The sequence below is a fragment of the Muntiacus reevesi genome, chromosome 18, assembly GCF_963930625.1.
Source record: "Muntiacus reevesi chromosome 18, mMunRee1.1, whole genome shotgun sequence".
Lineage (NCBI taxonomy): Eukaryota > Metazoa > Chordata > Mammalia > Artiodactyla > Cervidae > Muntiacus > Muntiacus reevesi.
The window spans coordinates 24,330,605-24,346,296 of record NC_089266.1 but is presented as its reverse complement, the minus strand read 5'-3'; the positions used below and the strand labels follow the sequence as shown (position 1 = coordinate 24,346,296).

Genomic DNA, 15,692 nt, shown 5'->3' with positions numbered 1-15,692 from the left:
GAGGAGCCTGGCAAGCTACAGTCCATGGGATCACAAAGAGTTGGACACGATTGAGCATGTAGGGCACGCATTTGTTTCCAAATCAGGATAGAGGTGAGTAAGTCCTGAGGCTCTCCAATAGTAATCCCCACATTATCTGTTTTCAACTATAGAATTAGGGTTTGAAGTCTTAGTAACTAGCACTAGTGAGATGGAAAACTTACTTCCTGGGGCAGGATTCCACTGGAAATTGTAGAATTCTCCCCTATTAAGTGTAAGTAGGTACTACCTTCTCCTGGGGGCTTTGGAAAGCCTCAGCCCTCTTTTACCCAGGCATTTTCTCCCTGGGGGAAGATGTTGAAAGTTGGAGGTTAAATGACTTGCCCAAGGTCACACTGTTGGTGGCAGAGCAGAGATGAAAACTTCCACCAATCTTCCAGGTCCTTAATCTGGCTCTCATCGAACCATGCCACAGCTGCTCCCTGTAAAAGGGACGGTTGCGCCTCCTGAGGACACTGGACAGGGATGCCAGGTATTGATGTGTCTGCCGTTTCAGCCCCTAGTGACCTTTTACATCCTGCAGCCTGCTCAGACTGTGGAGGAAGCAGCTCTGGAGCAGTGGGGGTTGCCATCTGCAGAGCTGCCCTGGTGAAGATAACAGGTTGTCTGTCAATGTATGAAGCCTATGTATGGCCCGGACCACAGAGCTTCCACGGGAGGAGAAATTAAACCTGTCTCACACACCAATCCCAGTGCTCTGATTACATTTACAGAGGTCATGGCCTGCGTTCTGTCACCATGGAAACCTCTCATGCTGCCACTGTGTTGTCTGTGTGTGTCGTTGATATTTAAAGGCAAAGTCACAGGCCCCATAGCCGAACTATCAGCTGCCAGGAGCAGTTGCTCTCCTTCACCAGCCCGAGTCCTGGTGCTTCATCCCAGAGATAAGAGATGGAGAGAAGGGTCAACCTGTCTGTATCAGGCAGGCCTCTTTAGTAGAGCCAGGTTTGCAGGGAGGGGGGCTCTGGGACTCTGATACGGTGGTTTTGGTATAGCAGACATGGGGGAACCAAAAAACACCTGACTGTCAGAATGCAAGCATCTCCTCAGCACCCCGGTGCTGAGTTGAGCCCTTCTCTCTCTAATAACTTCCAAGTCATGAGCACATTTCAGAGCGGCCAGATGGAGCTGGGGGAGGCCCCTGTGCCTGAGTGCCCTTGGTGGTTTCGATTTTGTACATCTGGTAGCTGTGTGAATTGTGCTGATAACAATACCATTTATGAAGGATCCCTGCTTCTTCCAAAGACCCCACAGCACTGTCCTGGAAAAAGCTATCAGGGGAGTGACTTATCAGGAGTCCCAGGTGTTGGAAGAAGTAAATAACACCTGATTCAACAGAGTAAGAAAAGAACACAAGTGCTGACTCGGCTTGTGACCATCAATTTTTTCTTTAGTCTCAAGACAATTATTTCCACACCATTGAATGGAGTGTAGATAACACCGGCACCTTAATAGACTGAGAGCAGAGGCTGTTTAGAGGAGATTTTAAGCACTGTGAGCATAAAATGAACATGAATATTCTGCAATATGCATCTTACAAGTTGTCATTAAGTGGATGGCCTCAGTGATTTGATGCAACAGGCTTTGATTGGAATATTGAGCTCTGAGAAAGGAAATTCTGCATCAATAGTCTCACGATGTGGAATATCACGTAGTACTCAATAAGACGTGTCATTGTGTTGATAGTGCATATGCTAAAAAGTACAGCAGCAGATGATAATGGCTTGACTCTCCAAAACGAGCTTTTCTTTAGGAATTTACAGCCACTCTCTGAAGCTTTTCAATGTCCTTGGAGGTGGAAGATGGTATAACCTGAAATTACCACTAGAGAAATGGACTGGATCTATTTGATTTAATTTCTAATCTTCTAGATTATGGGAATCTCTTTATTTTCTCCTACATTTTCTATTTCTCGATTTCTTTATGATTTCATCCAGTTTCTCGTTCGCTTTCTTCTTTTCCAGTTTTCTTTTTTGCTTGTTTTATCCTTACTCCATCACCCCATCCTGTCATCACCACGCCCCCTATCCCACCCCTGCTTTCGGTAGAGCTCAGTCCTGCAGCCTGCAGAATAAAGAGGCTACCAACTCCTGGGATGTCATCTGCCTTCTGACTGGTTCTTTCTGGTGTCTGTATTTATAGTGATAACTTGACTTCTGCCACAGTGAGTGAAGAGAGGAGTTAACATCTCATGCCTTCAGATGATGAAGGAAATGGCAACCCACTCCAGTACTCTTGCCTGGAAAATTCCATGGACAGAGGAGCCTGGTGAGCTACATACAGTCCATGGGGTCGCGAAGAGTCTGACACGACTGAGTGACTTCACTTTCATTTTTCACTTTCATGCGCTGGAGAAGGAAATGGCAACCCACTCCAGTGTTCTTGCCTGGAGAATCCCAGGGACGGAGGAACCTGGTGGGCTGCCATCTATGGGGTCGCACAGAGTCGGACACAACTGAAGCGACTTAGCAGCAGCAGCAGCCTTCAGATGAAATTTTTTCGCATGTAATTTGGAAGCACTGCAAGTATTCCAGAATAGACAGGGCAGGGAAGAAATCTTTGGAGGTAGGCAGGGAAAATCTGCCTGCTGATTATTCCAGTTCATTATAGCCTGGTGCCAAGAAAGCCAAGGCCACTCTTTTCATCTCTTTAAAAGCAAGTTAGCTTCATAGAGGAAAAACTCATCCTTGGAGACCAATGGCACCCATATCTTGGCCAGTCTCTCCTCAAATATGTCTTTAGTGAGCAAGGAGGTTCAAATGAGAGATTATGGATGATTCACGCATCAAGCACCTCCCAGGGCTAGTTGTTGCAGGGAATGAATGCAGAAATGATAATAATTGCTAGCATATGTGAATCACCTATGATGTTGCAGGTGTTATAAACACAATATATATGATCTTTTTGAATCCTCACAGCAACCTTGAAAGTGCTAATAGTGTTACCACTGTACAGATGAGGAAATTGAGGTGTGGAGAGGACAGGTGGTTTGCCTAAGGTCATAGTAGGCAAGTGGCAGATATGAACAGAAGACAGTCTGACTTTAGGGTCACTATGCTCTATCACCTTTTTGGTGGGGTCAAGATTGAGCTTTGGGATACATATTCTACAATATGGATGAAGAGTAGCATGTAATAATGGGGATATTGGATACTGAGGGATCCTGAGGATCAAAAGTCATTTCATTATCGCTTCTTGACAAGGATAATGAGAACCCAAACCAGTGGTGACATTCAGGATTCAAAAGCCATTGTGAGCAGGTAAGATTGACCAGATTGGTGGATATTTGGAATGGGGATGAGGAAGGGTCCAAGATGAGTCCTACAATTTGAGTTTGGATTACAGGGCAACAGCAGTGTCTTTATAATGGTTACAATTTATTGAGCATATAATTAACATCCTGCTTATAGATGCCATCTTATTTAAGCTTTGTAATTACCCTGTAAGGTGGGGATTATGATACCCAATTTACAGATGAGGAAACTGAGACTCATAGAGCTCTGTCCAGAGGCTTAGAGCTGGTAGGTGACTGAGCCAGAATTGGGACTCACATTTTTTAAATTTATAAACTCATTCCACTTTCACTGAACTCTGTTGCATTACAAGGATTAAGGGGACAGGAAATAAACCGGTCTAACTGTTCAGATATCCAGGTGGAAATGGCGGACAGAGATATCAATAAGAGTCATCTACAGGAAGGAGAAAGTTGGAGCAGTGGGAGAATGAAACCTTGGGGACTCAGAGAGCAAGGAGAGGAAATGGGAAAAGGCAAGTGTGAAACTTTGGTGAATACCTGTGACTAGAAGGTGAAATGAAGGCAGCCAAAGAAAGAGGCAGAGAAACAATAGGAAAGATAGGAAGAAGACCAGGATAGGGCAATGCCAGGGAAGCTAGGTGCCCAAAGCAAGAGTAAGAGACCAATGCCACCCAATGCTGCAGACATAAGTTGGTAAAGACAGAGCAGAGGTGAGAAGGAAAGAGGGCATTGATGCCCTTGAGAGAGTCACTGGTGCAAAGACAGACAGGCAAAGACATGAGATTTGATGAGGGAAAGAAAGAAGAAAAGATGAAATTGGAGAACACATCAGGGTTGAAGGAAGGTTTTTATTTGTTTGTTTTGTTTGTTTTTAGGATAGAGGAGACCAAGGATGTTAGCAGACAGAGGAAAAAACTGAAGATGAAAAAGTCTGTGAGAGTGAAGATCTAAAAAGGGGTACGAGAGTGGGGATCATGAATTCTGTGAAAAGAGGAGGAACAATCCACCCTTTCGAAGATAAGAAAAAGTAAAGTCTAAAAATCAGCACAGGGACTTCGAGTACCATCTTGTATATGAAAGAGCATGGTTTACATTAGTAGAAAATGCCGTTGGAAGCTTCAAAAATCCAAGGATGTTTAGGACATTTTAAGAATACACATCTAGAAAGGAAAACATCAAAATGGACACTGACACAATCTGAAGGAAAGGAAAGAATTTATTTGGGGGACCCAAAGGTCATTACACACAGGATGTCCACTAAGGGAAGGGTATTTTCACCCAGATTCCTGCATTGAAATAATCAGCCATTGCTGGTGTTATTTCTGACTCCAGGTAGTATGTCTGTTGGTGTTTGTGAATATTGTTGAATCTGGACAGATTACATCAGTTCCTCTTAGTGTGCATCTTCCTCCAAGCATGTGTGGACCTGTGCCATGCAGGTTATTTCTCTTAGATTCCAAATAATAGCCTTTTCTCTCACCTTGAATCCCTCCTGCCCCTACCCTGAATTCTAAAACCTGTAGTGAATTGAGGGAGAAGAAAGGGCAGAAATAAGCTTAAACTTTTGCTTTTTGAAATAACAAATGAAAAGAAGGTCAGTTCAACCTTCGTAAGGTTGCTTTCCTTCTATTATTAACCTTTAATTTCCTTAATCACCCCTAAAAGAAAGGGTTACTCCTTCCATAGTTTTCCAAAGTTATCGTGTCTGCAAATATCTAGCCTATAAAATTAGCTTTGGCCCCACCTGCTTCTCATGCAGATTAACCCCACAGACTGCCTGTACATCCTACTCAGACAGTGCACAGCCTCATCCGCTGCAGCTGACACTTTCTGTGTGCCCCCCACCCCCACCTCCACTTCAGATTCCCAAGAGAACCAATCAAAGCGAGAGAATGTCAGAGTCAGCAACCTCTGGTCTTTAGGGCCTCTGTTCAGCTCAGCAGTATCCATGGGGGATGTCTAATGTGGTCTAAGGGATAGGCAAAGAAGATTAAAAAAAAGCGATTGAGAAATACAGAGAAACAGAATAAGGGGAGTGATAGAAATATAAAGAACAAAGAAAGAAATGTTACCATTCTGATGGAGGGGGACCAACTATGATGGTTTCACAGAGCTGCTCAGTAATCCCTGGACTATAATTACCCCTCAGGTGTTCAGTTGTACAGGAGCTTTGGACCAGCACTAGAGAACCAGGATTTTAGTATCAGTACAGCCTCTGGTGAGCTGGGTGGCCCTGGGCAGAGCACTAGGTCAGTTCCTCATCTTAAATTTGAATCACCTTGAAAATTCTTGAGTTTTAATAGTCCCTCATTCTGTTCTGAGCCTGGGCCTCACTGAGAACCTGTTTTGGAAATGTTCCCTGATATGATATGAGAACCTGTTTATTTTGTTGTATTAGTGCAAAGAATCTCGAAATGTGAGAGGGGAGACCATCAAAGTGCATCATGTGCATAACAGGACTCTCCTAAATCGAAAGGTTAGCTAATTGGCAAAAATAAGGCTTCTGGCAAGCTGTGAAAACCCTGTCTCTTAAGGCCACCAAGCGATGTGCCCAAGCAAGCATCTGTGTCCAGTTCCTCTGCCTCAAGGGTGCCGTGAGGCTTGGTTTCCAGGGTCTTGCCAAGCATGCCGTGAACCTGGTTCTTGGCACCAGCTGGATGCATCATCTCTCCTTCCACGGTCCTTAATGAAGTGTGCAGCTCTTGTCCTCATTAGGCCCCAGCATCGTCAATAAAAGAGTCAATAAACCTGGTTGATGGGGTTGGGACCGAGGGGCTGAGATGCAGCAGCCGCACATTCACAGGGCAGACGTCAGCTCTGCCGCATGTCGTGACCCAGCATCCAGGGATCAATAACCAACTCGGAATAAAGCCCGAGAGCTGCCCTCTGCAGTCTCCTCTCCAGATCCATTTCACCTGGGGCTGAGCAGTGCCAGCCAGCTCCTGCTTCGCTTGCAGTTGTTCCCGCCCCATGCCATTCTGGGTGCCAGATGCTTTTGTTTCTTCCTGACTGAACCCTCTGAACACCCCATGGATGCATATTTAGTGAGTGCCCACCTGGCATGAGAACATGTAGATGGCATCTCCAAGCAGCCAAGAGGCAAGCATGGGCCCTGTTTTCTGTGTCTTCTGTTTGCTGACAGTGTGGGAGGGGCCCCTGTGGACCAGGTGGTAGACTTTCTGCGTGTTGTGCTGTGGAGTCCATTTCAGCTGCTCTGCATCTCTTTAGATACCCTTATCTTATCTAATTACAAGGAATTTCAGATGAATTTCATGGCCTTTGCTCCAAAGAACCTCTTATCTGTGAGGGTCTTGTATTTTAACCTTGTCATTCTTTTGTTGTTAGCCTTTAAAGGAGAGATAGCTAAGAAAGGGATGCTAGGATCTTGCTGGAATTGGGTTTGGGGGGAGGGGAAGAAGAGGGAGGCAGACAGACCTGGGACTTGTGTATTCTGCTCCATCCCCCTGCCTGTGTGTGGAGACAGCTGGCTGCTTACTTCCATGACAGCCACATGGTACCCAGCCACACAAACAGGACCCGGGCAGCGACTCGTCTGCTGCCAACCTCTCCTGATCCCTTTGATATTTCCGACAGAACAGTAAAAGACTCTTGACTATCACATTTTGCCTTGCCTCTCTCCACCTCCTCTAAGACTCCTCAGTGTGGTTTCCATGGCTACCCCCAATCAGATTTGGCTTCCTGCAAAATTGGATTTCAAAGAAGGACAAGGCTTCAAAGGAATTTGTCCATTTAACAGAATGTCATTAGGAGTGAGGCTGACTGTTGAACCAGGGTCCTCAGATGATTAAGGAGGGGCTGCGCTCATGTGTGGAGGCAGGTTTCTGTCTGCAATGAGGAAACTTGATGCAACATGACAATGGCGTATTGGAATCTGCCACTCACCGCACACTACCCAACTGTGCACCTCCCTCACTCCATCTCTCTACACCCAGAATGGATGTAGAATATCTTTGCTTTGAGTTTCTGCTGCTTCCCTTGGTATAAGTAAGCCATGACAGGCAGTGAGGCCTGATAGGATGTGCAATTACCAGGGTTTATTGCTTTTTATCAAACAACCCTTTAACTTGTAGCCTATTTCAGCATTTGACAAATACCCTTGAAGAAGGGAGGGAGGTTGTCAAACTTCCTCCCACTGTTGAGAGGAAAGCAAGGCAAAGTGCTGGGGTTACATATAGGAGGGACTGTGCTCCCCTTGCTGCTTTTTAGAACAGTTATAGATTTAAGAAAAATTGCAGCTATAGTACACAGAGCCCCCTTGCCTTTTAACACATGTCATAAGTACTCAAAAATGATTCCAGAGCAGCTACAATTTTATAGAAGGAGCATTGGGTGTGGGAAAAATGCCCCAGTGGGGAACTGGTCTTACTCTGGAGCCTGAAGGAGGCAGCCTGCCCATGTTAACTTTCCCAGGGCTAGGACGCCTTGCAACAGGGGCCAGATTCCCCAGAGACTCTAGCCAGACTCTGTTCCCTACACTTCCACCACAATTACTGCAACTGGTAGGTGAGTCATGTGAGTCAAGGCATCATTCCTCCTTAGGTTGCGGCACTTAGATGTATGGATGGCTCAAAGTCACTGGACCCCTTAAAGGATCAAGCCCCCAAACTTGAAACTGTATCTCTGGAGGGGAAGCTATGCCTGGAGGCAGGAACTGCTTCCAGGAGTCCTCTGAACAGTTTCTCTGTACCCCCATCCCCATATCCACGGTTCTGTCATTATTTCCCCTGAGGCTACCGTAAAAGCCACTTCACCCATCTTCTCTGTTTCCTTTCTCTTACTACTCCCAATCCTTTCCACATATTCTAGTGTACATAGAATCTGATAATAGAAACTATTTTTTACAAAGAAGGAAACTGATAGAGGTGAAGTGAGATGTGCAGGGGCTCAGGTTAGCTCACTCCCCATCTCAAAATTTGTCTGTGGCTCCCAATGTCCACTCAAATGAGTTCAGAATCCTCATTGTTTCAAGTTCCTTCACAATAGAACTTCAGTTTTTCTTGACAACTGTAATCTCCCTACACCATCCAGAAGCTGTCTTTAAGCAGGAGAAGGCTTTTCCATCTTTGTTTACTCTGGTCCTTCCACCTGCCCCCTTGCCCCTTCAAAGTGTGGTGTCTTCAAAGCCATCTCAAATGCCACATGCACCACTAAACCCCACACACATTTCCCTCCTTATATTCATCTCCCTCCTTGTATCACCCATGGCACTTTATACTTTTTTTCATGATACTTGCCCTATACTTAAAAAAAAAAAAACCTCCAAGATAACTGTGGATTCACGGAAGTTGTGATAAATAATGCAGAGTGGTCCTGTTCACCCACAGGGCCATATCACACCTAGGACACCTGACACCTACATATTCTGAATGAGAAGGAAGCCACTTTTGTTATCTTGTCCTTCATTTTCCTCCATTTTAAACTCTTACAGGGAAAGCACTGGATGCCCCCTCCCTTAGCTTTCTCTCTCGGTTACCGCGTCTTTTTTTCCTCATCCTTTCAGCCTTAGGGAGGAAGGGATACTTTGCCTCCCTGTTTCCATTGCAGCGGGACTGCTTTGATTCTCCCCAAATTTGGTGACTTGAGATTATTTATTGGGACTTATGATCATTCCCTCGAACAGTCCTGGTTTGCCTGACCAACGGTTCTGCCCTGGTTTTCCGGGCTTGGACGCGCGAACTGGGTCGGGAATGACTGCGGCCCGGCCTGGCGGGGACTGACCCTGTCCTCGGATTCCGCCTCCTTACGCCTCATTTCGGCCCCACGGTGGTTTCTCCACCTGCCGGCGAGGCCCGCGGTCCGGAGCTTAGAATGGGGAGCTCCCGGGGGCGAGGTGCCTGGAGTCGCGTCGCGTCTTTGTTTTGACGGGGAATGGGGGCCGCGGGGCGGGCGCCTCCTCCCTGGGGCGCGGGCGTGGGGTCGCGGGCCCCGCGCACAGGTGTCGCCGCCGCCCAGGCGCCCCGCCCGCCGCGCGCCGCTTCCTGAGCGCGCCCCGCCCTGCGGCTCGGCCCCGCGGCGCCGGCGACTGAGGGCCAGGTGCCGCCGCAGCCGCCCGCCCGCCCGCCTGTCCGGCCCTCTCCCGCCGCCCGCCACATGCAGGCCGCCGCCGCCCTCCCCGAGGAGATCCTTTGGCTCCTGGAAGGTAACGCCCCGCTGGCCCGGGCGCCGCCGAGCCCGCCGGGAGTCGCACGTGCCGAGCCGGCAGCAGCCGAGACGCCAGCGGCTCCCAAGGCCGGCCTTCCCCGTCGGCTCCCCCCGCCTTCTAGAACCTCGAGGCTGTTGCCGGAGTCCTGACTCTGCAGAGCCAGCTGTTCACCCCTCGCTCAGGGGTCCCTTTCACTCCTAGTAACACATTTTCTTTTCCCTTAAGGCCTCTCCACCTTCCCAGTTAGCCTCCCGGCTTCTCAGCAAGTTCTGGCCGGGTTCAAGGTCCCCGGGCCGCCGTGGCTGGCCTTCACCCTGTCCCTTTCTCTTCAGGACGCCCTGCGTCTGTGGGTTACGCGCTGGCCCCTCTCCAGCCCTGACTCTGCCCCTTCACAGGGGACCCTGACCTTCCCGCTTAGAGCTCCCCACGGTCTCACGGGGCTGTTAGGGCTCTTGGGCTCCTGTCGGCCAAGGCCTGACCACCCAGACCTCAGGCCCCTTTCACCCGCTTGCAGACTCGTTCTTGCACCTCCCTCTTGCCCTGGAGGGTCGGATCCCAGTGTTACATCTCTTCCTTTCTAGACGTGCCCCATCACGGTGCGATCACCCTCAAACCGTAGAGGCCATCGGTCCTTGTAAGAGTTAAGGCCATACTCACAAACACTCAACACGTCTGGCTATAACACTCCAGAGACACTTTTTGCTCACGGGCAAGATCTGCTTGCCTCCTACTTTTCCTGGTGTAAAAGTATTAATAATTTGCTTTTCCTGTAACTGACCTTCCTGGAAGGATGGGGACCTGGAATCTGTGTTTGCATAAGTGTCCCAGGAGGAAACTGCACAGAATTAAGCCTTTTGGCATCGATGTGACATTTTTGACACATACTTAACAGATGGCCTGTTTTGGGCAGGTCATACTTTTGGCAAGCAGTATTTTTGTTTTTTTCCAGTTTCTCTCAATTTAATTGGTTTTATATCTCCATTACCATGTTATCTTGGTATAAATGCCTCCTAATCAAATATTGGCAAGTCTTTTCAGTCTGTTTGTAGGGCTGTTTCCATTCTGGGTTGCTTCCATAAAAGCTGTCAGCTACGTATTTCTTATGAGGTTAAGTTTCCAAAATTTATTTTGCTTGCGACCTGAGTGAATCTAACTTTTCAGAATAGAAAAGTATTTGCGGGGTAAAAGAGCATCATCTGGATATCTAGAAGGAATCCAGCCTTTCCGTCTGCTATTGGCTCAGTAATTCCAAATGTAAAGAGAGTCTGTACTGTGTCTGGTTTCCAGGAGAGAAAGAACTGTGGCAAAAAGTTTCATTCTGCCTTGCAGTTAAAGATATAAACTGATCCTTTTTATTGATATCTGTCATTTGTTGAGAGGAAGCTTGTTTTTACAAACTAGTTAAACTATACTTACATTTTGTTCACAGCCTTGATAGAAAATTCCCTTTTATTTTCAGAGGCTTACAATGACATCCACTTCTTCAGCATTTTTGATGTGCAGTTCTTTATTGTTCAAAACTGACACTTTGGTAAACAACTCATTTCTGCACCTGCCACCTTCCTTTAGTTTAGATTATTTTCTTGTTAGCTGACTGTGTTTAATTGAAGTCTTCAGATCTCCTCCTAAAGCAGAACCTTTGTTTGCTGACAAGTAGAGCAGAGTATGAATGGAGATTAATTGCATGTCACATACTTCTGTATCAAACTTGCTGTGTCTTAACAATCTCTGTTGGTGCTCGAGTCTTTGGAATATATAGAACAGTCCAAGATTAAATTCTAAGGAGCTGTGTTGGTTAATGTATTACTTTAAGGGCTCCCCCCCCCCCCGCCTTTTTTAAGTGTGTAATTAGAGTCTGAATCTGAAGTAGAGAGAAAAATGTGAAAGTGGAATTCAACCAATAATTCTGTTGAAAAATGTTTGAAGAATATACTTTTGAAAGGTTTGTGTAATCATAGCAACATATTGGTTGTAGGTTTTGTTTTTTATGGAACACACTCTCTGTTGTAGATCAACAGAATTATTCACTGTACTACAAATAGTTTGTAAATATTAGAAACCCATAATGGCTGTCAATTTATCATCTGTTGCTGTTTGTCTTCCCCCACCCACCCCCACACACACTTTTTAAGGTTAACTGCTGACAATTAGAAAATATGTAGGTTCTGATCTCTATATTGTCACTCAGTGGAGGGAGTCATAGGGTGAGAGTGCTGCCACTTTAGTGCTGCCACAGGCTGTGGGGGTGGAGTTTCCACAATGAATTACTACTTTCATAAACCAAGGCATAAGCATTTGCACAGTGATTTAATGCTGGCCATCACAGCCATAACTTTAGCATTTATTTATTTATAACTACAAGAGCATAAATGACAGGGGCGTTTTTTGACATAATGTGTGTGCTTTGAAAAATAAGATATGCAAAGCATTATGAAAGGTTTATGCCAGATTTTGCATAATGAAGAAGGGAACAGAAATGCTGAAGGTCTAAAATTAATTTTGTTTAAGGATAAAATTTTAAACATTTGACCAAGAAACTCCACTCCTAGGAATCTGTGTTACTGAAAGTAAAGAACATGAAGTATATATTTTTGTTTGTTTGTTTTAGTCGCTAAGTTGTATTCAACTCTATGGACTGTATAAGCACATCAGGCTCCTCTGTACATGGAATTCTCCAGGCAAGAATACTGGAGTGGGTTGCCATTTCCTTCTCCAGGGGATCGTCCTGACTCAGGGATCAAACCTGCTTCTCTTGCATTGGCAGGTAGATTCTTTACCACTGAACCATCTGGGAATCCCAAAGTATATGTACCAGGATGCATAGTAAGTGCCTATGAGTTGGGAGAAGTCAGGCAATGGTATCTTATGGAATCATCCATCTTATGGAATATTTTGTAACCGTTAAAAAGGGTGAGGTGGATCTTTATATATTGGCTTGGGAGGTGTTAACGTATTTTTGAGACTAAAAAGCAAGATGTACAACAGTGTAAATAACATACCATTTTTGTTTGAAAACAACCCCCCCCCCCCAAAATACCCCATATTTGATATATATTTGTGTAAGCCTAAGAAGGAGTAAGAAAGAATATACACCAAGCTCCTAAATTGGTTCTCTCGGGAGGGGAAAGAGAAGATTGGGGAGAGAGAGGTTATTACTTTTATTTCATACATCTTCATGTTTTTTGAACCGTGACAATGACCAGGTATTACTTTTGTAATCAGGATAAAACCACCAGTAAGGCTATTTAAAAGGAAAAGGAACAAAGGACAAGTAGAAGGTTGGAGAGGTCAGAGTTCCAAAGGACCACTAACCAGTATTGTGATTGTGCTGTTTTCTTTTTAGTACTAGAGATGTGTGGAAGGTGGGGATTTTTATTTTTTATTTTTTTTCCTTTTTTTTCCCTCAGTGCTTTCTTTGATTTTGGGCAAATATCAAAGCAGGGAGAGATTTCTAGAGTAACTCAGGAACCATCTTCCTCAGATTCTGTCAAGGCTCTCATAGAGAAATAGTAACTAGTCCATTTCAGCAAATAAGTACCTTGTAGATAAGTAAAGTGAAGGACATTTACTGCCTTGTCGAAAGAGGAAGAAATATTGAGGTCTATTTTCAAATAATCAGGCTTCAGGAGTAGAAGTTATCATTTTGTTTTTGCGTTGTGATGACCACGCTGAAAACAAAAACAATGGCGTGCTGACAGTTTGCATAGTCTTTGTTTCACAGATATAAACATAATCAGTTTCTTCCTTGTCTTTCTAATATCACTTTTGAAGTCAGCAGCACAAGAGGCAGGTGTAAAGGAAATAGAATAAATATTTCTTTAGTTCATAATTTGTCCTGTGTGATGGAATGGAGCTTACTGACTTTAACAGGTAATAAGTATCTACAAGGTACCTAAATCCTGCTCAAACATGGATCAGAGCCAAAATAACATCCACAATTCAGCTGCATTTAGTAGCAATTGCTGCATTAATGCTGATTCTGATATGCCTATAGTTACTTGTTTTAAACTTCCTTGGAAAGAAGTCATTAATCATTTCATTCCAGATTGTTCTCCAGATTTGTATTGGTCGATGTAGCCAACCATAAAATCTTTTTCAATATAGTAAAATTCCAACTCTGTGGTACTTGCAGGAGTGAGTTGTGCTGGATAGCTGAAGATGTTCTCTTTAAGCACTATTTTTATTATAAACATTTGTGATCAAATTTTTTCTCAGATTTTATAGAAACTTTTCACACTTCCTCAACCAGTCTGCATGCAAGAGGACCTCCTCTGAACACTTTAACTCCGAGTTATACTGAATATAAATTATCATACTTTATAGAGATATATTAAGTTATTTAGGGATGTTTTTGCCATAATTGCCACTGGACTGCTTTGTGAATGTCTGTGTCCATTTTATATTTTAATTTCTGTCATTGTTTCCTACAGTTAGACCAGGCCTATCACTTTGTACTGTTCTCAGTGTATCTGTGTCCCCAATGCTCTAGAAACATTAGATAATTAAGTTCATTGGAATTAAGATATGTGTAAAAGAAAACATGAAGGTCTCTCTTGATGAACATGATACCCAAACTTTAGGTCTGCACTTTGCGACTTATGCATTGGCTGCTAACAGTCTTTTTTGCTTAATTTTTTTATACTGGATTGTCTTCTGGATAAATGGCAGTACTGTTTGGCTAAATTCTGAAATGTATGTGACTATACTTTTATTTATTTCTTTTTTTTTAACTAATTTTCTTTTTTTTTTTTGGCTGTGCGGGCCCTTCATTTGTGATGCTCAAGCTCTCTAACTGTGAGATATAGGCTTAGTTGTCCTGCTGCAAGTGGGATCTTAGTTCCCCAGTCACAGATTGAACCCACATCCCCTGTATTGGAAGGCAGATTCTTAACCACTGGACCACCAGAGAAGTCCCTTATTTCTTTTTTATGCTAAGTTTTTTGTTATAAAAATAGTATTGCTCATGTAGAAGATTTAGAAAACAGTCACCCGTTGGAGAAGGAAATGGCAACCCACTCCAGTGTTTTTGCCTGGAGAATCCCAGGGACGGCGGAGCTTGGTGGGCTGCCGTCTATGGGGTCGCACAGAGTCGGACACAACTGAAGCAACTTAGCAGCAGCATAGTCAACAACTGTTAAATTTCCATGCATATTTTTCAGTTTTTATTATTTGTACAGACATTAAAAGTTGGGACATATTGTGTGTATAGTTTTGTATACTGATTTTTCCACTTACTGTTTTTCACTTGCTGTGGTCACCTGAGCATCTTAGATCACTCACGTTCTTTCTTTTTTTTTTCCTTTTGAGTGATTTTAAAGTTATACATCCTAGTTTTATTCCACTGATAGTTTTACCCTTATAGCTAAAAAAACAAACAAAATGAACCATGTCCCTTTGATTAGCAATGTTAAGAAACAGTACCTACTACTCTTTCCTCCAGTGTGAAATGTGAAATGGCTTATATAATCTGAGATTTTAGGCTCAGAATTATTAATGTTTCTGTTGTGAATATTAGGTTATAAGAATTATTTTGATATTTGCATAATATTTAAAACCACAGCTATAATGATTTTTTGGATAGTTTATATTTAATGAAATACAATGATATTTTTGTTTAACTTGTTCATTGTACCATGAACTTTTTGTACCATGGCTTTTTCATTCTTGAGCTCTTTATCTCTTAGATATTTAGACTTTGCTAGAAGGGTAACCACTGGCCACATGTAGCTATTTAAATTATCTAAAATTAAAACCAAAGAAAATCTGTTCCTCAGTTATGCTAGCTACATTTCAGCTACTCAGTAGCCACAGTGACTGCTGTATTGGATGGTGCAGAAAGCCCTAGTAGATGACGATTGAGACTATGATGCTGAGTGGATTTTTCAGGAAGGGGACTTGGATGCTACACTTACTGAGTGCCTCTGAGTTTGAGTATGTGTCTGTCTAGTTTCATACAAACTTAGCTGTGGGGATGAGGTTCTAGGATCCATTCCTTTCCCTTCCTCTCAACTTAACCTCTCAAAGTTTTACCCCTATCTCCTGGTCTTCAATTTTGTGGAGAAGTCTGATGCCAGCCTGATGTATTTATTTTATAACCCATCCCTCCCACTGCCTGCCTGCATGTTTATAGGATATTTTTCTTTGCTCTCAAAAATGTCACTGGATCATTTCAAAGTTAGACTTTTTGATTATTTTTGCCTGGTGTATAGTGAGCCCTTTTGATCTGTAGTCTAA

At 44.0% G+C, this 15,692-nt stretch overlaps 1 protein-coding gene across 2 annotated transcripts in view; it reads left to right on the top strand.

Moving 5' to 3' along the window:
* The first annotated feature begins 9,323 nt into the window (after positions 1-9,323).
* SKAP1 (src kinase associated phosphoprotein 1) overlaps positions 9,324-15,692 on the top strand; it is a 295,603-nt gene continuing 289,234 nt past the window's right edge. For both annotated transcript variants that reach the window (XM_065909373.1, XM_065909372.1), the window contains exon 1: positions 9,324-9,455. In XM_065909373.1, coding sequence (XP_065765445.1) covers positions 9,407-9,455 — 49 coding nt within the window. In that variant the 5' untranslated portion in view covers positions 9,324-9,406. The remainder of the gene's footprint in view (positions 9,456-15,692) is intronic.